Source organism: Epinephelus fuscoguttatus, linkage group LG6 (genome assembly GCF_011397635.1).
Source record: "Epinephelus fuscoguttatus linkage group LG6, E.fuscoguttatus.final_Chr_v1".
NCBI classification, from domain to species: Eukaryota; Metazoa; Chordata; class Actinopteri; order Perciformes; family Serranidae; genus Epinephelus; species Epinephelus fuscoguttatus.
This window is the reverse complement of record NC_064757.1, coordinates 40,173,240-40,196,849: the sequence shown is the minus strand read 5'-3', so window position 1 is coordinate 40,196,849 and position 23,610 is coordinate 40,173,240. Positions and strand designations below refer to the sequence as shown.

The 23,610-nt window shown below is 39.0% G+C and overlaps 1 protein-coding gene across 2 annotated transcripts in view; it reads right to left on the bottom strand.

The window, feature by feature from the left end:
* Positions 1 to 18,378, bottom strand: part of ypel1 (yippee-like 1) — a 48,273-nt gene extending 29,895 nt beyond the window's left edge. The window contains exons 1-2 of one of the 2 annotated variants that reach the window (XM_049578653.1): positions 17,936 to 18,378; positions 4,318 to 4,602 (exon numbers count right to left, since the gene is read on the bottom strand). In XM_049578653.1, the coding sequence (XP_049434610.1) occupies positions 4,318 to 4,434 (117 nt within the window). In that variant the 5' untranslated portion in view covers positions 4,435 to 4,602; positions 17,936 to 18,378. Of the gene's footprint in view, positions 1 to 4,317; positions 4,603 to 14,540; positions 14,817 to 17,935 lie in introns of those variants that run through there. The other variant, XM_049578652.1, reaches the window with a different exon arrangement.
* Positions 18,379 to 23,610: the final 5,232 nt, after the last annotated feature.

Below are 23,610 nucleotides of genomic sequence, written 5' to 3'. Positions count from 1 at the left end.
CAGCTAATCCAGCAGCAGCACACCCCCGACATCCACCATTTTTATCATGTCCGGGGCTTTCTGATGGAGTAAAGGCTTATAATTATGAGTGGCAGCAAGATGTAAATGTTTTGTCTGCAGCAGAAGAAAGAGAAGATGAAGTACTGCGACGTTAAGGTCTCAGTACAGTTTACATCAACTTTTATAGCATCACCTCTTTTTTGGTATGCCAACTTTTCCACAAAATCTATTCTATCCGCAAATGTAAAATCTGTGTTAAAACAAGTAGGCGAAAATGCACTTAAAGGCTGAAACAAGTCTACACACAATCATTTTGCACTTGAGACTTCCTGTATGATAGGCCGCAGAGCATTATGTTCCAAAAGACCTTTTAACTCAGAGCTCAATGTCAAGATTTGTTCCCAGCAATACTGAAAATCTTTTCTGGTGCATCTTTAAGGCATTTACCACTGAATATTACTTTGAGAAGAACTCATTTAAAATTCAGACCAGCACAGCCAGACACTTTCTGACACTTATAATAAAAATGTCATTTGGATTCACTTCAGGTCACAGTCTCACAGAGACGAGATTCTCTGACAACAGTCTGACAGAAACACTGCATTAAACAACCGACATGTCTTATTTCTGAGAAACCAGAGGAGCAAGAACTCCATTGTTTAAAATGTTTCGTTCTTTTTACAGTTTCTTAAAGCCAAAAATTTACCACCTCTGTGTGAAAAACCTTCTACAACATCTATTACTGAAATGTTAAGTCAATTGATAAAAAAAACAATCAAGAATTTTACTCATATTAAATGATTTACCAAATAAAATACCAAACATTTTAAAGTTTCAGTATGTGAATATGCAGTTTATTTCCATCTTATATCATTGTAAACTAAATGATGTTCAGTTGCTGCAGACGCTGGCAGAGGTACTGTCTCAGGGGCAGCTGAGTCTGAGGCCAAGGACACACTGCGATTCAAGGCTCTAGCTAATGTTAGCTACATAAACTGAAGGTCCATAAGGTGAACTATTAGCAACTTTTTCTCTCCATCTCCGCAACACTTCACCATTATTGACACGTATTTTACTTTATTAATTGTCAGACTCGCTTTGATAAGTCCGCCTTCCTTTTTTTGGTTGGCTTTGCAGTGTAGGCTGTTGTTGCCAATGCTGGAATAGCAACTCACTGCAGGATTCTTCGCCATTAACACTATCCCAGCCAATTGCCTTTGCCAAGATTTTCCTCTATTTGTGACAGAACGCTTTCCTGCCCTTGACAAGATATTCCGGCAATCCGTGTTTTGAATGTTATAAGATAGGGAGCGCTGCTACACATCTTGTGAAATAAAACAGCACTGCCGTGTCCAAAAACAAACCAAAAGGAAGATCTGCTGGAAACTGGAAGATGATGTTGTTTACAGAGATGTAGCAGCTTGAAAACGGCACAAAAATGCCGACGCCGACGGAATAAGTTTACAGTTGCACAAGCCGTGGAGATGTTGATGGACACACAGACAAGACGAGACGGAGACAACTGACATGTACATCTGTACAACAGCCAATAGGAACGCCCTCTCTCTGAAATGACCTGTGATTGGCCAAAGTCTCCCATCTAGGGCTAAATTTCCTAAATCATGAAAGCAGAGCCAAAAGGAGGTGCAGAAGTCTACTGCTCTCACAGTCCACTTCAAATACAGAATGCTCAAAGTCTATTATGGGATTTTTGCCCAGTGACTCCAAAATTAAATGGCCTACCCCAGCTTTAATAATCCATACTGCTGACCTGTTTTTTGCCATTGCATATATTTAATATATTTTGGATTTGCACTTTTTCCTACTTTGTATTGCAACCACTACACTACAGTTTCCCTCGGGATAAATAAAGGTCTTATCTTCTTATCTTATCTTACATTAAGCAATTTGAGCACTGAGAACCTGCCATAAGCACTTATGCTTATTTTCTGATAACAGACTTATAAAAATAAGTTAATCAAAAAATAGCCCATAGATTAATACATAAGTCATTGGTTGTCGCCCTGAGGACACCTTCGAGCTCTGTGTCCAGCAGTATTGAGTATCCCTATGACTGGGAGGACACAACACAACCAGTCCATGCAGTCCATTTCCCTGAGTTCATAAGAAACGTGGGCAGTGAGGCAAATCTGAAGCCTGATTGTCTTGACTTTTTATCTCATATTTTGAAAGTAAACCACTGAGGTCTAAGTGAGACTCAGCAGCAGCACTTTATTTATTTATTTTTTTATTTTACTCAAAATCAGCAACAGAAACAAAAATAGCCGAGACAGTCACACTTTAAAAGACTGACCACAGAAACCGACTTCAATAATAACACCAGCAGCGGCTGTCATCGAAGCCTCTGAGAATTTATCAGTAGAAATAAAATACAGATGCAAGAGCAGACAGGTACACGAGCTTCGAAGATGCAATAAGGCAGGTGAGCATCAAATAAAATTATATTGCTGTCAAATCCAAAGAGACATTTGCCACAACTAATACCAGAGGACAACACTCAATCACTGCCAAGAATTCACAGTTTAGCCGAGCGGAGATTTATTCATTTCCAAAATATTACAAGGACGCCGTCAAATTTTTATCATCATGACTCATAATGTCATGCAAAAGATGATTAATGAGACCGAGATAGGCAATATCCAGACGAGTCTGGAGATTTATCAGCGTTTGATTTGAATAATGAAAAACTGGATAAAATTGCCATAAAACTTTTAATGCAACAGCTGAACTTTGTAGTAACCTGACAAACTGGAGAGCAAAGTGCACTTATGTTTCTCAGCCTCCTCCTAAATGAGTACCACTAATTTTGAAGCTGCTTTAACAGGAGAAAAGGAGTCACCACTCAAAACAAACACACAGAAAGACAACTTTGCAGCTCTGCTTTTTAGCCTCTGTTTTTCAGGTAATACAGCACATTTACTGCAACTGTTTTCGAACAAACAAGTGCCAATAACCATAGTGTACACTAACCACCCAGCACCAAAAAGCAAACACACAAAGTTAGTGACTAGCTGGTAAACATATGGAGCATTTAGCAACTAAAGATCCAGATATCATTGTCAAGAGGTGGTGGAGACCAAACCAGAGCTAAAACAACACTTCACACTAACATTGCTGCACTTGTGATCCTTGCAAATGAAGTAGAAGATGTCAGATACTGTAATTTGCACACTACTGTACTGCAGCTGGTGAGCGAAATGCAAGACATTCGGAAATGTGCTAATGCCAGTCACAACTGTCAAGGTAACCACCAGTTAGCAAGGTAGATAGCTTGGTCGCTAACAGAACAATAACACTGCATTTCCACTGCATGGCATGACACGGCTCAACTCGACCAAACCACAAAACTAAGCCGTATAACTGACAAAGTGCAGACGATCCTTAGTTTGGTTGCTGATGAAATGAGAATCCCGCCTCCACTAAGAGGGTTTACCCGCAGTGGAAAACAAAGTAGAGAAAAGAAGCTGGTACCAAAAGTCAGCTGAATCGAGTCAAACCATGCAGTGGAAATGAGGCATTAGTTCACACATTTTACTCTTGCCAGTTTGTTGGTAGTCAGTGGGGCAAACTTAGTCGAATTTCAACCATTGAAATGAATTGACTTTGCTGTGACAACATAATTAATGTGTCTACACTCAGTTTATCAGTCTTTCTACTACCCAATAGCAACAAAAATGATGGCATTGTATGCTTCTGCAAACCACAGCTACATTACATTTGTACATTATTACGTAGCAGATACGTTGAAACTTGATTATAGTTAGGAAAAGATCATGTTTTGCCTTAAAATACCCAGTTTGAGGGGCCAAATAGCAGCAGGAAAAGCAGCAATGTCTCAATTAAAAAGATACTTTTCATGCTTACAAAGCAGATGGAAACACAGCGACGACTCGCTACATCACACCCGGCTTTGTTGGATTTTTTTGCCTGCAACAGTGGTCTGCAACTGTCAGGCGTCTCACCTCTGTGTCACGCCATCCACCAACTCTTCCGCCTCCAGTTGATAAAGTCAGCTCATATATTACGTCATTTTAGAGGCATTGAAATGTAACATATTGGTGGTTTGCAGAAATGTACAGTGCCAACATTTTCTTCATATCTTTTACATGTTACTTTTCTCCAAATGACCTTCATGAAGGCACCAAATATGGCTGCTGGGAGATTTGTGACATGACTATAAACCCCCCTAAAGCCTTGTCATGTATATGAATATAAACAGACCAACTGAATGTCATGTGAAATGCTGCAAGGTGACAGGGACAGGGACAGGGACAGGGAGGACTGGAGCTGCTGTACCTTTGAGATGAGCTCGTCGTGGTTGGCCAGGTGTGCCCGGCAGTGGATGCAGCTGTAGGTGCGATGGCAGCTCGGCAGGTAAGCCTGGAAGGTCTTTGACTTGGTCATCTTCACCATGTCAGTGGGGCAGGGCTCCTCGCTGGTGTCAGGGCTGGCACTGGAAGAGTTGCAGCTCTGCTGGACTTGCTGACAGAAGAAACACTGGAAGATGCAAGCAAAAGCCGTCGTTGTTGTGGAGTGGGTGTGTGGCACGCTCCACACAGACACCACAGGAGAAAATCAAACCTGCAGGGCCAAACGGAAAGAGAGGAGATGTGGTGAGAGACAAGTCCCATACTTCCTATTTTTAGAGCTCATGATCTTGATTGCATTTCCAATATAAACACAGCTCGTTTGCTTGAGCAATCATTTGATTACAATTATCTAATATGTGATTACAATCGCATGTTGTTGACTCCTAACATGGCTGTGCGGTGATGTAACTTAATGTCATGACACGCCAAACAAACCCTCGTTTATGTAAAAGCCACACAACATGTTTCACTTGGTGACAAACGATTTCAGCGTTCATAGTTTATGTCCTTGTCTTTTCTGTCTCACTGGACCGATGCATGCAGGATGAGATTTTTGTTATCCTCCGAGATAAACGTTCGGTGTTTTTATTTGTTTGTACGGCAGCAAAATCATTTATTATTTACAGAATCCCTCAAAGGGCAGATTTGTGTATCTATAAATTTGTCTTACAGACTTTGTTTTCACTGCGAGAAGAGTTTGTGTTTAGTTTTGCAACAACAGGTTCATAAATGTCCAGCCTTAATGCTTTTAATTGTTGGCATCTATACATCACTGTATCCAACCAAAGTCAAATTTCGGAGTTTATTTAACTGTGTTCATTCACATTTATTGTTGCATTACATACATATATCGAGAAAGTACAACCTTGAACTGCATTTGTTTATTTATTTATTCTAATATTATTTGTGTAGTTTTGGCTGTTATTTCTATTGATAATGATTAAGTGATTGTTCTCTACAGCAAGTCAGATGTGGAGAAGGAACATGATTGTTTAGACAATCAGACAGGTTGTAAATGAGTATGAGAGCTGAAACGTTAGAAGGAACCCCCCAGTTACTTGAGCACGTCAAAGCTGAACCAGGAAGTCAGTCTGCAAACTGTAACTCATGTTTACAACAAACAGTCTGAGTAATAGTTTCACTGTTTGCCTTCATTTTCCTTTACAAATAAGTTTGGCTAACCTCAGGGTTTGTTTACAATCTGCCGGATCATCTGACTGCTCGTGTTTGTTTTTTGGCCCGCTGGACTTCTTTTTAGTGACCTCGTTCCCACATCTCTGCAGTGATGAAAGAAGTACTAAGATCTTGTCCATAAGAAAAAACACTGTTAGACCTAACAGTCATGTATTCGAAATCTTACAAAGTAAAAGTACAAATGTTTTAGCATCAAAATATACTTAAAATACCAAAAGTACGAGTTCTTTTTTCTTTTTTAATTTGCTTTTTTAATTTATTATCATTGCTTATTGTTGCTTATTTCCTAATATTGTATATGTTTTTGTGTTTTTATATTTTACGTATGTATATGTATTTTTTCCGCCTTTTACCTTATTTTTTTGGCATCTACACATATGTTAAATAATCCTCAAAAATACAAAAAGAAAGTGCAAAATCTGCAGAAAAGCTCATATCATTATAATAATTGATGCATTAATGTGTTAATCACCTAACTGTTGCAGTTAGTAAAGGTGGAGTTCATTTTAATGGATTTATATACTGCTAAGTAGCTCAACCTGTAAAAATGCATCATAATTTATAAGAGGATTTAAATTTTGTACTCATAATCTAAATCTGTAAAGTGACGGACACCGTAAAACAAATATTTGCCTAATAAATAGAGAAAAGCATAAGTACAAAGTAGCATAGAATGGAAATACACCTTTTAAGTACCTCAAAATTGTACTCGAGTAAATGCACTACGTTAAATTCCACCACTGGATCTGAGCACTAGTGAGTACAATGTTATCATATCCAATATCTGATTTTATCATAGCAACAATATGTCTCTTGGGCTGTATGCTCTGTGAGTTGACCTTGGGTGTTTTGAAAGATGCCTTTTAAATCAAATGTTTTATTATATTATCATTAATATAAAACTATAGACAAAACTAAGAGAATACAACTCCAGTTGTACTAAACTGGAGTTGTATTTTAAAAGTTACAAACAAGCAAACAAAAAAAGGTGAGCTCTATTATAAAAACACAGAAAACATGTCTGAACAGAAGCTTTATCCTGTTTAACTGCCTGCAGGAGATTCAGCGCCACAGAAACAAATGCATACCGGTTCAGTTCATCTGCAGGACAGACTAGAATAGACGATGAGACAATGCAGCCAAGACACAATGAATGAGGGACTCCAGTTGACAAAAACATCTCTGCAGGTGTACAACTACGCCAAATATGCACCAGAATGTAGACCTGCTCCACCTCCTGCTGCTGTCTGGACTTTGGTGTGGCAAGAAATTTGATTCCAGCTGATCAAATATGATTCATGCTTACACCCATACCAGAAATGTGCATATTTAATCTTTTAAAGCTGGAGAATCACACCGTTTCCTCAAAAATAAATGTCAAGACGTGCCTCATTATTAAAAAATGACAAATAAATCTTAAATGCTGCTGCCTCCATGCTGCCTTTTATGACCCTTTTTATTTATCTCGTCTATTAAATTATCATTATTAATCGTTTTGTTTGTGTCCGTGGTTCGCAGTGAGTGGGAACTAAATGGCTGTTCCTGTAAACACTGAGATGATGGCTGTTTGGTGTCTTTAAGTGGACACTGAGGTTTGAGGTCTGTTCACAGAGTAAGCCTGTTACTTTTTTATTTTCCTATTGTTTGTTACTGTTACGTTGCATCTTGTTTATTGATCTTTTTTATTCATTTCTGTGTGAAGCACTTCGTGTTGCTGAGAAGGCATCGTGGAAAGAAAGCTGAATTTGATCTGAGGTGATTTAACCACATCCAGCTACAGTAACAATTTTACTGAACCTGTTTTAACGTGTTCCTCTCATCTATTTTATTTCTTATAATATAACATTTTTATTTCCTGTGTGCATTAATCTTTAATTGTTTTACTGTTGTACTATCGTAATTCTTTAGATTGCACTAACCTGTACAAAATAAAGTTTAACTACTTGGTAACGCTGCATTATTAGTTTTTTTTTTGGTCACTCATGGACAGCAGAACAAGCTATTAACACAAAATCAGACAAATTATGACCACAGACTGTAAAAATAATAGATGTAGTTTCCGTGACGTCACCCACTGGTTTATGGACTTCTGTTTTTAGCATTTCAGCCGTTGCCATCTTGGGTTTTTTGGAAACAGAAGTGACCATATTTGGGCAAGAGGCTGGCACTGTGGAGGAGTGAGGAGTGGATGTAACTGAGAAGCCGAGGACACTATGACAGCCTGTCACTCAAAGACGCCTGCCCTTAATTATGTGTAACTTTAAGCCTGAATAAAATGTAAACAAGTGAGTTACATAAAAATTCGCCCCCTGTACAGTTGCCATGAAGAGGGAAATTAGCCATAGAGACCAAAACAGTTTTTGTAACAGGCTGTAAAAATGATTTTTTTTTCTGCTACAAAGTTTGGAATTTTAATATGGGGGTCAACGGGGATTGACTCTGATTTGGAGCCAGCCTCAAGTGGCCATTTGTGGAACTGCAGTATTTTGCGCTTCCATGTTGACTTCATTTTTTAGCCCCAGATGTTGCCGCTCAATGATGACCTTATACAGTTTCCACAGATCCTGTGAAAAATAATCTGGCTCTCTAGCTGCTCAATGCTCACCAGCTGGTTGTTAACTTACTTAATTTATCTGTCTGCTTGCAGCGCAAAGTTTAATTCACCACTAAAAAAACAGAACAGTTTGCTGACTTTGACACTTTTTAAGATTATTTTTTGGGCATTTCCCCTTTAATTGATAATACAGCTTAATACAGACAGGTGGGTGGGTGAGAGAGAGAGAGAGAGAGGGGGGATGACATGTAACAAGGGGGGCTTTTCAAGCTGCATAATGACTACTCTTGATACATAAAGTACGCTATATTTTGCTAAGTCTACTTTAGCTAACTTTTGAATGCAGGATTATATTGCACTGGCTTTTTATAAATCCATTAACATCACTCCATCACTAAGGGAGCGATCACACCGAGATGAAACGCTAGAAACACGAGGCCAGTAAAACCATTGTTTTCCTATGATATGGCGCGTCTGACTGGCGTTCAAGCGTCTTTTTAGACAGGCGTTTTTCTGGCGTCTTTTTAGATGCGTGTCTACAAAAACGTGCATAGACGCTGAAAAGTTAAAATATTTTCAACTTTTTTGAGCGTCAGATGCCAGTAGCTAGCGCGCATTGAATAAGCGCTTCCAGCGTTTCAAGTGTCTTTGAAGCATCCGCGTCTCTAGTATCTCATTTCTGTGTGATCACCCCCTAAGTTTGAAGCTTCTTCTAAATTAGCTAGTTTCAAACTACTGATTTCCTAAAATAGGTTGCATCATGAAACATAATAAATGTTTTAGCTGCTCAAGACTTCAATGCATATTTAAGAAACCCCTAGCGCTGTCCAAGGTAGGATCACGAAATAGCATACTGTTAAAGTTCAATTAATAGCCCGGGCTATTATTTGCTTAAATCACTGAAATCAACAGGCCTATATTTGGGACGGGCCTTTAATTACTTTCACACAAAACTGTCAGCCAAAATCAGGAAATATAATACTTATTTAAAAATTAGGCTTCAGATTATATATCAATTATGAATCGGTGGATTATGGCACCCGGTATACCGACACAATGCCACTTTATCCTGTTAAAAATGGTACTCACAACTTGGATTAATTGTTATGAAACCCCCTTTTTTCCGAGGACCCTTACGAACTAACTTTATTAAATTAAAACTTTATTAAAAAATAAATAAACCACACCAGACGTCTAATTGAGACTGATGTGTAATTGTGAAAATGTGTAGCCACACTTAGCTAATAAAAGGGACAAGACGTTAAATTAAAGTTACACATTCCAAAAATTTGTTTCAGAGAGGCAAAAAAAAAACCTTTTGTAAATATAGGTGTTGTTTTGTGTATTTAGTGTCTTCACACACGGTGCAAGCTGTGTTTTAAAGTTTAGAGTATTCAGATATTTTAGAATGAGTAGGAAATAGCCAGTTTACGCTAACGCGAAATTAGCTATTTAGCTAGTCAAACTGTTATTGACATATTACTTTGTAATTAGAGGCACATTTGTTATCTTTGGGAACTGTGGTTTAACATCTGTAAGAGTAACATCAATATTACACAGCATTTGTCAAGTTTCATAAAGTTTCAGGCATTTTCTGTTTTACTTTTACTTTTACTTTTACTATAACTGTCATATGTTAGCAAGCTAACGTTGCCCTGCAGAAAAAACCAGCATGGACCAGCATAATGTCTGCTGGTCCATGCTGGTCTGATCGATGCTCATTTTTTCAGCAGGGTGGCTTTGTCACTTAGCCACACAACAGTCAAAGCAGCAGTTAGTGGGTGTACAAATTAAGGTAAAACTAATCTCTATGTTACAACTCGCTTGTGATGTGCAACATGTTTTAATTTAATTATGCATACATCACAATAATAGTACTTTAAGTGAAGGTTGTGAGTACCTGGCTGCAGTGACCGCTGAGTGAATGGCTGCACTGCTGTCATGGATCACCAGTGAGTCGACTATGTTGTGTTTTGTTGTTGATTAAAATTAGACTGGGTGGTGCCATGTATCTGCTCAACCACAGAGGCTTTCACTTCTTATATGTACTACAGAAATATATTAGAAAAGATATTTTCTGTGCACCTCATGATCTTTTATTTCCCCCAGGCACAGACCAACCAGACAGTAGAATTAGTGACTTTTTTGGTTGTTTTGTGACTCTTTGTAGTTCCTTTGCATCTCTTTGTAGTTATTTTGCAGCTCTTTAAGGTCATTTTGTCTCTCTCTGAGGTGACTATGTGTCTTTTTGAGGTAAATTTTGTGTCCTTTTTTGGTCATTTTGTCTCGTTGAAGTATAATGTGTCTTTGTTTGGTCATTTTGTCTCTCTTTTAATTTCTTTTGAATCTCTTTGAGGTCACATGATGTATACTGTTTCTTCTTTTGGTTGTTTTGTGACTCTTTGCAGTTCCTTTTCCTCTTTTAGGACATCTTGTGTCTCTCTTACATATATTTAGTGTCTTTTTTGGTCATTTTGTCTCTTTGCCGTATAATGTGTCCATTTTGGTTGTTTTGTGACTCTGTGGTTCCTTTGTATCTCTTTTAGGACATTTTGTGTCTCTTTGATGTATAATGTGTCCTTTTGTTGGTCAATGTGTCTCTTTTTGTTTCTTTTGCATGTCTCTGAAGTAATTTTGTGTCTTTTTGACATATATTTAGTGTCTCTTTTGGTCATTTTGTCCCTTTGATCTTTTCTTTTTTTTGGTTATTTTGCATCTCTTTTTTCTCTTCTTATATTTAGTGTCTTGTTTTGGTCATTTTTTGGTAATTTTGTGTTTCTTTGTAGTTGTTTTGTGTCTCTTTTTAGTTCCTTTGCATCTCTCTGTGGTAATCTTGTGCCCCCCTGATGTATATTGTGTCTTTTTTTGTCTCTTTGACGTGTTTTTTTGGTTGTTTTGTGTGTCTTTATAGTTCCTTTGCATCTCTTTGTGGTTATTTTGCATCTCTTTTAGGTCATTTTGTGTCTCTTTTAGGCATATTTGTGTCTTTGTGGTTGTTTTGTGGCTCTTTGACATATATTTAGTGTCTTTTTTGGTTATTTGCGTGTCCCTTTTAGATATATTGAGTCTTTTTTTGGTTGTTTTGTGACTCTATGTAGTTCCTTTACATCTCTTTGTGGTTGTTACGCATCTCTTTTAGGTTATTTTGTGTCTCTTTGAGGTATATTTAGTGTCTTTTTTGGTAATTTTGTCTCTTTCAAGTACATTTTTTTCTTTCTTTGGTAAATTTGTGTCTCTTTTTAGTTCCTTTGCATCTCTTCAAGGTCTTTTCGAGTGCCTATGAGTGTTTTAATTTGAGTGACATCTTGCAGGTGACGACCAGCCCCTGACACTTCGGGCCCATAGGCCTGAGCCCGTTCAGTAATTGATCCATTGACAATAATGCATATCATATTACTGAATTATAATAAGTGATGTGTACATCACTTAAGTGGGGATGGTGGGGATAAATTAAATTACTTTGTATACTGTCGGGTAGCTTAACCTGCAAAGATACATAAGAATATATTGGTTGTATATATTATTTTTTATATTCATTATTTAAATGTACAAACTAACTAAAGCTGTCAAATAAATGCAGTGGACTGAGTAGTACAATAAATGCCTCGAAATCTCTGTCGGCCTGATTTTGAGAAGGTCATTCATGCTTTTATTCCATCTCGGTTATATTGTTGCACTGCACTGTACTCAGGGTTAAACCCAAAGACCATCTCACGCCTTCAGCAGGTACAGAACGCAGCTGCTCGTCTTTTAACAAACACCATAGAGACAAGATTCCATCACTCCTGTTTCAGCCTGTCTTCACTGGTTACCAGTCACTTTTGGAATTGAGTTCAAGATTTTACTGATTATCTTTAAAGCACTTCATGGTCCAGCTCCCAGCTACATTGCTGAGCATGAGTCATGGCCTCAGATCCTCAGGCAGAGCTTTGCTGCCTGTTTCTCACAGCTCAAAACTAAAGGTGACTAGGATTTTAGAGTCAGGGCCGTCCGATCTGGAATTCCCTGCCTGGGGATCTGAGGCTTTCAGAGTCAGTGACATGTTTAGAATTACTTGTCAAAATGCACCAGCATTAATCATATCTTATCTTGTTATAGCTATTGCTTTCAATGTTTATATTAGTTTTGGGAATTTCATTTTCATTTTAATGAGTATTGCTGTGTGATTTAAAGGTCCAGTGTGTTGGATTCAGGGGGCAGAAATGCAATATAATACAATAAGTATGTTTACTTTAGTGTGTAATAACCTGAAAATAAGGTGTTTTCGTTACTTGAGAGCCGTTAATATCTACATAGGGAGCGGGACCTCATCCGGAGAGACTGCCACCATGGTGAGCACACATTAGCAGGTGCTTGGCTAGCGATGAGCCGAACAGCATTGCAGAAACGCTGATTTATAACTTGAAATTGCTTTATTCAGTGTTTCTACCAGTTTCAATCACCTGGTTTGTTTGTTTTGCAGAAGAAGAGACCTCTGCGGATAATTCGGCTCACTGTAAAAACCTCTTGAACAACGAACACTGAAGGAATCCTAACCGGGAGTTAGGTGAAGTTTCAGCTGGTCGCAATCTGTAATCCTCACTGCTAGATGCCACTAAATCCTACACACTGCTCCTTTAATGTCACTGCAGTTCTGAAATGTTTTTGTTCCAGTTTTAAACATATAAAGCGCTTTGTTTTTGATGACACTGTATAAATAAAGCTTATTATTCTTATTAAAATGTCGTAGAGTCACAGTGTAAAGTGGCATAAAATGGGAATACTTGAGTAAAGTACAAAGACCTCAAATTGTAATTGTTTGCTACCTGATACCTGATGATCTGAAAAAGTATTTGTAATTTATAACAAAAGGACAGACATTGTCATAGATGACCTGAGTGTTGAGTTTAGGAAAAAAAAAACTCTTTGTCTCATAAATACATTGTCTCTCTCGGCCCACAGGCTCGACACTCACTCTAACCACCAACAAAAGCGTAACAAAGGTTCCACCTTGTTAAAAAAAACTGCGACAATAACTCTGCTGCATCCCTGAGAGTGAAAACACAATGACAACGAGCCCCAGAAGTTTCCAGTCGAGCTCAATGTGCTGCAACAGGAAGAGCAGCAGCGCCGAGACAGAAGCCATCAGCCAGACGAGAAAACAAAGGAGCTTCCGCAACTCAACAGGAAGCAGCCGTGACCTGACGTGAAGCATGGCTGCTCTGCAAACACACACATTTACACAACTGGGAAGGTGCAGAGAGGTAAAAACTGGCGGCCTGCAACCCGGTGACCCCCCCAGGCCAGCCATATTCACATACATATACTGTATAATCTGCACAGGTGCCTGAGGAATAATCCCTGCATGAAAAGGACAAAATCCCCTTTCTGAATTAGCCCAGTTTAACCCGGCTGCACGTGCACGAGGGAAGGTAAACACACACACACACACACACACACACACAAACAACAGATTTGAGTGTCACACTTCAGCATCATCACCATTAGTGATTATATTAGCTTTGTGCAGTGCATCACACACACACACACACATACACAGACAAAAGCATGCCGTTATTTGCATTAAGACAGCATGACACGACGCACACACTTGACTTATTTTTCATGAATGCCAAATAAGGACAAGTAAACGTCTGTGGAGCTTTTTCTTTGTTTGTTTTGATCCCCTGTGAAGCCAAGTTCCTCACTTCAGAGCGTGTGACAGCACATGGTCTTATTTGTGTTCACTTTTTATGCTCTTATTTCAGCATTTTCTGTTTATTTCTTCAACTATAACAAATAAAAAATACTTAAAAAGATGTCTTGAATCCTACAAAATCATCTCCAGGCACTAGAATTTGTGCTTTCTTTGTTTCAGCCTTCCTCTTCACATGGCCATGAGTCAAATTTTGATGTCAACGACGCTGTTTTAAAGGATAAACAGAGGAAAATGAAAAAAATAAAGGTGATATGAGTTGAGTCGACAGGTAACCCAGCAGGAACAGCTGATATTCAAACTGAGCAAAGTGAAAACAAAGAGGCAGCACACTGTGCGTCTTTGGTAACCACTAACAGGAAGAAGTGTCCAGACAAAAGACTCGCTCCACTCACCACTAAATCTAACCCACAGAACAGCACATTGAACGCAACATGCGGTTTTAGACATTATTTTAATACTCTAAATGACTTAATCTTGACATGACATGATTTGCAACCCCCCTCCTCCTCTTCTAAAATGTGTTTATCCCCAACAAAGAGCAACGACGCCAGCTCAAGCGCAACAGTGTCGCTACCAGTATCTGGCTGCTTTTTTCCCCCCGATTGTTTGTTTTTCCGAGCCTGATGCAGTCTGTGAATCCAGCACGACACCAGAACCAGGTTTTGTGAGGTAAACATTGCCCTGCTGCTGCTGCTGTACTCACCACCTGGATCAGAGCTGAGCAAAACGCAGCTTGGTGGAAAACTGCCTGCTGAAGAGAGAAAGATGTTTTTCAGTTTGTTGTCTTTTTTAAGTTAAATAAATGATTGTCGTCGTCCCAGGCTCTGGTCCATGTGTGACGCTGCCAGATGGGAACTTATTGTTGTGTCCTTTGGGTGCTGACGGATCTCATTTTTCCCAACACGGGCTTTTGTTGTGTCTTTTGTGTGCGTAATGGACTGGCCTGGTTACTTTGGTACGGAAACGTCACCACGTGGGAGGGAGATGGTGCTGTGATTGACAGCCAGGGCTGACCAATGGGTGCCTGCGCTGCCTTCAGGCTCCCGTGGGAAAGATGGAAACCAGGTTTTAAGTGGCATTTGAGGTGAAAATGAAATGTTTTTATTTCTTTATCCTTTTTTTAAATTTGTAATTCATTTATTTTTCTATGTGTTTTTAATCATTTTATACTTGTCTGATTGCTATTTAATTGTTTATTGCAACTTCCTCATCTTCACTTGCACACATGTATATAAATATACGTATATAGGTGACTGTAAATATTGTTTCATTTGATTTTACTCTATGATAAGATAAGATACACCTTTATAAATCTCACAATTGAGAAATTCCAGTGTTGCAGCAGTCAAGAAGAGAAACAGTCAGATTAAAAATTTAAAAAAAAAAACAAGGCATGCAAAAGATACAAAAATACAAGAAACAGCAATAAATAATAATAAGCAGTGGCCTAAATATTTCTATATATGTTCTCTGTGTGTATATTGTGAAAAAGCAAGTTTGCATTTCATTGTCCACACTGTGTTGAACTCAGAACAAAGACAAACTTAGCACATCTATTTCCAAAAAGGTGCGTAGGAGAGGGACAATAGAACACAGCTTTTAGAAAAATAAAACTACCGCACACTTGCAAAAATAATGATTTTAATGCTGAAACATTTCGGTGACTACACCTCGATATGGTTTCCCCGATGACGGTCTAGTCACCGAAATGTTGCTGTGTTAAAATCATTATTTTTGCGAGTTAGACAGTGTGTCTACAAGTTGTGTTTCACACTGTGTTGTAAAATGACAAATTAATCTTCAGCCTTTAATCTATTTGAGATTATTTGAGTGTTAATACACTTTGAAGTTACCATTTATGTGTAATGTATAGGCCTATCATAGCTATTCACTACCATTTATTTTTGACAATTTTTGACTAAACTTAACCTTATCTTAAATTACAGTTATTCCTTGAGTAAATAGCTACATTTACTTCAACTTTATGATATTTTTGGTTGTTAAATTGAGGTATATATTTGTGTTTTGCTCAGGTTGGGCCTTACAAAACACAGTAACAGAGCTTCTTTTGTATGCTTGCTAAAAATAAAAGGTCCTTTAAACTTGTTCCCCACATGTGTTTCACTTCAGGTTTCAGGTTGTTGACTTCAACAACTGAAACTTGTTGCTAGCGAAGTCCAAAATACATTTTATTTTTTGTAAAACATGAACTCTGATGCATCACATTTAACGTGTTTGAGCATGACAAGCAACAAATTAAATAATATATTTTGGTTTCAGGATAACAAAGCTCTGAAAGTTGTTTTGTTATTGCTGAAGTGCTTATTTCCCATGCGACATGAAGGCGCCACTGAGAGGAGGAGGGAGCGCGCAGATACCCGGATGTGTAAATAAATACAAGATGAGAATATGAATCTGAATCCTCTTCTTTCTCTGATATGAAACATCATTAGTTTTGATTGTCATCCTCAGTTTTCAACATGCAGCTCTCTGTAGCAACCAGAGGAAAAGTCACGTTTGGTTTCTGCACGTTTTTGGTGCATTTTTCACTCAAATTACAATTTGCATGATAAATATTAATATTTATCAGTCTGTGGAAAGATTAAGTGACAATATGAGTTAAAATAATTTAAGAAAAAGCACCCTGACATGTTTTATGAGGATGTCAAACACAGCGGATGATGCAATCAGATATTAGAAACACCAAAAAACATGGAAAGGTCAACTTCAGTCATAACTGAGCACCATGGAAACACTGTGGGAATATTATAGGATGCTTATTCCTGAAAAACAACCACACAGCTCTCTGAGCCAAAACAAGCCTGGCCCTATTAGCTAATTTTAGAAACAGATCAATAGATTCCTCGAGTGTTGCTTTAGGCTTTGACATGTGAGCCAGAGCCGAAATTCTTATTTTATTTAAAAGATTAAAAGACACAAAACAGCAGCCTGATCGCCCACACCACCTCCACCACCACCAACTCCTCCTCCTCCTCCTGCTGCACTGTTTATGTGTCAGTACTGCATCATCCTGACACTGAGCAGAGACTCATCTGAAACATAATGCCATGAATGATGACATTAGTTTATGAAAAAATGGCTAAAAATAAACATTAATCTGGTTCCTACCTCCCAAACAAAAGCCTGCCCTCGTCCTACCCTTGCTGTCCTGACGTCGGGTACGCGCGTGGACTTAAAGACAACGACAACAACAACAACAACAACAACAACAACAACAACTCATGGACTGTTTTTTTTTTTTAAACTGCCTTTTCATTGAAAAAGAAACATTCACAACGCAGCACGAGCCACTGTCACTGTACAATACCGCCATATGAACGCATGTAAACACAACATTGCATACTGCAGAGATGCACTCGAGAGGTGCAGGCTGTGCGCGCGTGAGCGTTATGAAATCCATCCTTTCACGGTGTTTTCGTCGCCTGTTCACGTGGCACCATAAGCCCCCCAAAAACACTGACCGAGATCTGCAGCCAGAGAGGCGCACAGATGAGGATGATGAAGGCGATCATACACGGAGATAGCGCACATCGTGTCCGCTGGAAGGAGCCGCACGTCTTTGGCTCTTGAATGTAACTCGAGTATCAAATTGCAAAACGTGTCTCATTAAAGAAAGGAGACATTGTATCCTAATTATTAATTTAAACATGTAATTATAAGCCTATAAATCCTACAGTGCTGTCATCCTGGAGGAGCAGGGGATTTAGGAATATCATACATCACGACATTAACACCGCTCTTTAAGTTTCTAGGGAGATATTAGTGTTATGCAAATGTTATAAATATGTCATCAGAATATTTGAATGTTTTTCCATGCATTACATAGTTTAGTGGCTCTGCTTGCATCCCAGAACACAAGAAGCCGAGTGCTACCATGCATTTAAGCTATAAAATATGAATATATGAAAACTATAAATGCATTGGTGCAACAGGAAACAAACACCATATAATAACAGCTATAAACTCACTACACATGCACACTTATAAGTCTCTGAGAGGTTATAACAGCAAGTCTATCAGTTATTATTCTGACAAACACACGCGTGTCCTCCAGCAGGTCACTGGCGCTGTACTCACCCCAAAAACACTTCGCCTTCCCCCCCTCGGAAACCAAAACAACCCGCTGAGGAAATCCGTCTCTCCGCTGGAGCTGCAGGAGTCTGGATGTCAGTAGAAAACATAAAAAAACAAAGACGCCTTCACCGTCCCATAAAGGTAGCAGCAGCCTGTCTAGGTCGGGCCGAGTGCCATTAAAAAAGTCTCCAAAAACATCAATCTCCTCGGTGGATCTTCACTGCGCTCATGAGCCAGAGACTTTCTGCGTTAGACCGTGAAATGTGCAGGATACCTCCGCAGGTCCGGTTTGAGTAGAGTCCCATCCGTGAGGCGGGTCAGAGTGTGTGCATGTTGGAGCAGCTCGCAGCTCGTTGAAGGCTTTTAACCTCTATACCTTTAGCTCTCCGACACCAGCGGCAGGACAGGCCGAGCTGTCCCGTCTGCGGCCTTATTTATACTGAAATCCTAATTAGCTCCGTGATGCGCAGCGCGCTTTGAATAATGCACAACAACATTCGCCACCCCGGAAATGTCGGAGAAGACTTTAAAGTGTTTATGTTCTCATTGGGACTGATTATGAGAGCTGGTTTGGGTCGTAAAAAATATATAAAGTGCAGAAAAAGCGCTGTTTTATTACAATAACCGGTGTTGCCTTTAAGCTCTGCAGGAAATAAGAGCACTGAGAATCGAGCGCACAATAACAACAACGTGGAACATGCCTGAACAACTTCAACACAGGAAATTTGATTTGCAGCCAGACATTTAACCCATAAATCACAGGGAAACAACGACGAAGCAGCAACAATGTGCTGTCAAACAATTCAGGATACACTTCTGAACACAGACATTTGAACTCTGAAAATGTTTTACCAAAATGAAAAGTAGAAACGCTTACTTGTTTCTGAAGCTTTCCTCCACATCTGGTTCTCTTCTTCAGTGGATGAAGTTGCTCAGTTGTCATCGAGAAGGTTTAGTTGTCACGTTTAAATCTTTATGGCATGTTTGAGGAAACATTTAACATGGTACACACACACACTGAACAACAACAGAAGTAGCCCGTTGCTTATTTTTAGTTTGGCCAATTTACAGTGTTACACAGCCTACGTGTATTTTAGGCTTTAAAGTGAGTTGGGAAACTTTAAACATACTTTGTCACGATGCGATTTACTTGAATATATTTATCAGTTATATTTTTTAATTTTATTTCTGGATGGTGAAAGCAGAAATCATGGACACCATGTCAACAGCTGCTAAGACTGTGCATTAAGTTAAAAAAAAATCGCAGCTTTTAATTCAGTTTTTGACTATTTCGCTTTTACAGTCTCCAAAAAGTTTAAAACCTAATTTGCTGGATGTGTTTTAGCCGCAGGTCCAACACAAAACAACTAAAACCACGTCTTCATCCTCAAAGTCTCTTAAATTTGATCTTCTGTCAGGTACTTGAAGGCAGCAGTAGCCTAGCTACACAGCCGGTTCTACAAATAGCGTCCAATCAGCGAGAAGAAGAATCTCCGTCCGGCCAATCCGCTTCGAGGGAGGGCGGGGCTAAAGCTCCACAGCCAATCAACCCGAGGCCACACTCTGGACAAGCGTGCACGCGTGGCTGGGGGTTGTTTTCGGCTGTGCGCGCCACCGACACAGACGTATGCCAAAATCCCCAAACCCCACAGCGCGCATGCGTGACCGCATTGCAAGCACGTGGTTAAGAAGAGCAAGTAAACAAACCCCCCGGAAATCAATACAGTTGATTGATGTTTAAATCACATGTTAACTGTGGTTAAATCACATGTATTTATCACAGGGTTAAAATATCGTTTAAAATATCATATTTTATAGAATAATTGTACTAGTTTTTGTTTTTTTTTAAATTAACTTAGACCTCATTTTATTTATCTACTTTAACTGTATTTATTCAAATACTGTATGAATAACAAAATATATTTTACACAAATACAAAGTGTTAATGTTCGTAGCTTTTTAAATAAATAAAAATGCATTTAATTTGGATCTTATTATGGCTTGTAGGCTACAAAGAGTGAATGAAATTAATTTATGAATCACACTGTCAGGAGCAAGGACAGACTGCAGTGGACGTTATTAGCCAATACAACAGCGCCCCCTGAAGGACACTGTGGCATAAAGCGTCTACAGCACAGAATGAGTGAGATAACTCAGTCTGTTGAACATGAGGACTTGACAATTTTAAATGTATTATGTATTTGTGTTAAAATTAGTCTTCAGTATAGAAGTAAAGCAACAATACTCGGGTAGGCACCACATCATTACACCACCAGCAGCAGCCTGAATCGCTGATACAAGGCAGGATGGATCCATGACGCCAAATTCTGACCCTACCATCTGAATGTGGCAGCAGAAATCCAGACTCATCAGACCAGGCAACGTTTTTCCAACGTTTTTTTTTTTTGACCTCTGACCTCTGGCATCAACAAGGCATTTTGGCTCACTGGATATTTTCCTCTTTTTGGGACCATCCTCTGTAAACCCTAGAGATGGTTGTGCTGAAAATCCCAGTAAAGACTCAGACCATGCCACGTTCAAAGTCACATAAATCACCTTTCGGTTTGAACGTCAGCAGGTCATCTTCACCATGTCTACATGCCTAAATGCACTGAGTTGCTGCCATGTGATTGGCTGATTAGCTGTTTGCGGCAACAAGCGGTTCTTCACAGTATCTCAGCTGTTCCTAGGACTGCACTCTTTTGGACAGAGGCCTCAGATGTTGCACCTGGAATCCGCTGGAGCCACTCTCTCAGTTTGGGTGCTCCGATCACCCCTGGCAACACTGTTGCCTTTCCTCCCCTCATCATATATACATCTACACCTTATACTGTATTGGGTAATTGTTCATTCAAGTTAGTGTTGAGCCCTGAACATTACAGATTAATATAAAACTTTTTTGATCCTCGAAGTTTAGAGTGCAACTGCAAAATGAAAAGTGGCAGACAATAACAGCCACACGTCATGCTTCTGGAGTAATGCACCATTTTTATTAAGAACTTTCACTCTTCTCATTGAACACAATTAAACCGTATGCTCCGACGCTCCAATAAACATTTATTTTGTAATAGTGTGTAATGAAAGACGCTGACTGCAGCTCAACAAGTAGTCTGCTGTCGGCTGAAATCTTACAAAGAGACTTCACAGAGGAGTTAATGAAGGTACAGTGTTTTTAATGAACGTCTATTTAAATGTCATGGCAGAGTTGCAAAAAACAAAAACAATAAACCAAACATTAAAAAACAGTTTTTTTTTCAAAGTGGCAGTCAGTCTTTAATAATAGCAAAGAAATGCTTCGTTCAAGTCAAATCCTTCACACGACAGCAAAGTAAAACTGACCGATCAATTCAAACGTTGTCTATGGCAGGTCAAACAGGAACCTTTAAAATACAACCAAGGATCTTATTTTTTTTTTCTCTTTCAGAAATGTTAACTACACAATTAAAGGTTTATACTGAGCAAAACATACAGAGTGAAGTAGTTCCACTGGAGACAACTCAAACAAGATTAGTGTCTGATAGAAACATAACATTCATTTTACAATAAAAATATCTGCACAAAAACATCCCCCAGAAAGAAAAAAAAGGGTAACGCAAAAAATATAAATGTTTGCTTTTCATCTTTTCAATACAGTCACAAATCACACAGCTGTGGCAACAAACCTCTTTAAAATTTACATAACTGAAAGATAAGGATACCCCCCCGTGACCCCTCCCACCCTCAGACTTGATTGTGTTCATTTTTAAGAGCGTATACTGCGATTACAAACGGATTCCCGACTGAACAAAAGCTGCACATCAAATCTTGGATATCAAGACTATCAAAAAAGGCACAAACAGACAGGTTGCACAAAGAACTCAGCAGAAGCTTTTTTATACAACTAATCCCAGTAAGGTTTCCAGTGCCCTTGATGTTCTAACTAAACCCCCACCCCCCACCCCCAAAAAGACTATCTACAGGCAAGTCAAGTCCCGGCAGGCACCTCGGATTACAAGTCCCATCCCAACTACTGTAGAAGCAAGTGCATTTAATAATCGTGTGACAGACTGGTGTATACAGCGAGTGTGAGGAGCACTGGGACAGACGAGTCTTTACCTCACGCTCAACGTCTGCTCTGAGAGTGCAAAAACGGTCATTTCTGCAATGGAGGTTTGGTCATTTTTTAAAGTATCATCAGATGCGTTAAATCTCCGTCGACAGAACCAACAAAACCAGTTTTTTTCCGGGTTTCGCTACGAGGGAACTCTGAACAAAAACGTAATTTTTTCACACATAAAATCTGCTTGATATTTTCTGGTATCACTTTATTTTTACAGGTCTTTTAAATCCCTTTATCATGATGAAAGTTTCCTAGAGAGAACTGTGTGACATCACACTTATGACACGAAAATAGAGACAAAGTTTGAGATAGTTATTTCACTTGACTTAATTATTAATTTATTACTGGAAACTCATGTACGGCTGCCTAAAACGCACAAGAGTTCACGGTATCTAAGCTATTAACTGGAATTACCCACTGTTCTACGTTACGCTATCTTAGCAATCAATTGGAATGAATTCATTGGAGGTGAAACCATTCAACACTAAGGATGCAAGAATTAGTTTGTTAATTTAATTGTCAAAAAATCTTACAAATGACTCATTGTTTAGTCATTTATTAAGGTAAAATTAAGCGGCAACAGTCCAGGGCTGAAAAATGAAGCTGATGTGGAAGTGCCGAAAACTGCAGTTCCTTTAATGGCCACTTGGGGCTGTCTCCAGAAGCGAGTCTATCATGATATACGACCACGTTAAAATGCCAATGTTTACAGCCTGGTATAAAAACAGTTTTGGTCTCTGCAGCTAATTTGCCCATTCATGACCACTGTACAGGGGGTGAATTTTTATATCACTCACCTGTTTAAATTTTCTAAAGTCTTAAAGTTACGCATAATTAAAAGGCGGGCTGCTTGGAGTGACAGACTGTGCGCTGATCCTTGGCTTTTTAATCAGATCCACCCCTCGCTTCTCCACGGCGACAGCCTCTCGCCCAAATATAGTCACTTCTGGTTCCAAAATACCAAGATGGTGACAGCGGAAATGCTGAAGTCGAGGCTTCAGAACACAAGTCCACAAACCAATTGTAGACATCTCAATAGCTACATCCCTTATTTTTTACAGTCTGTGACTCAAGTACGACTACTACTAACATTTGCTGGCTACAGCTTCTCAAAAATGTGAGAATATGTTGATATTATTTTTTTTTTTTCAATTTCATATGATCAATAACGTGATATCTTTGGGTTTGGGTCTGTTGGTGGGATGAAAAAGGTCATCTGGGAAATTGTGATGGGCACTGTCACTATTTTCTGACTTTTTTTAGACCAAACAATTAATTAAAGGAAAATAACAGACACACTTAATGATGAAAATATATTGTTGCAGCTAAAGTGAATGCTGTTCAATTAGTACCAAATGACACAATTCTTTCCAGAAAACTTTCAAGAATATTACCAATTTACAGACCTGTAAAATAAAGAATAGGCCAGCTATTTTACCCTTATAGTACAGATTTATCCGAAGTTTAACTTCTCAACAGTGTCTGTGAATCTTGTTTTCGCTGATCTCCAAGCTGCAGTGACAAAGGAGTGCACTCCTGGGTCACACCATGACATCACTGGTGGGTGTCATCTGACTGA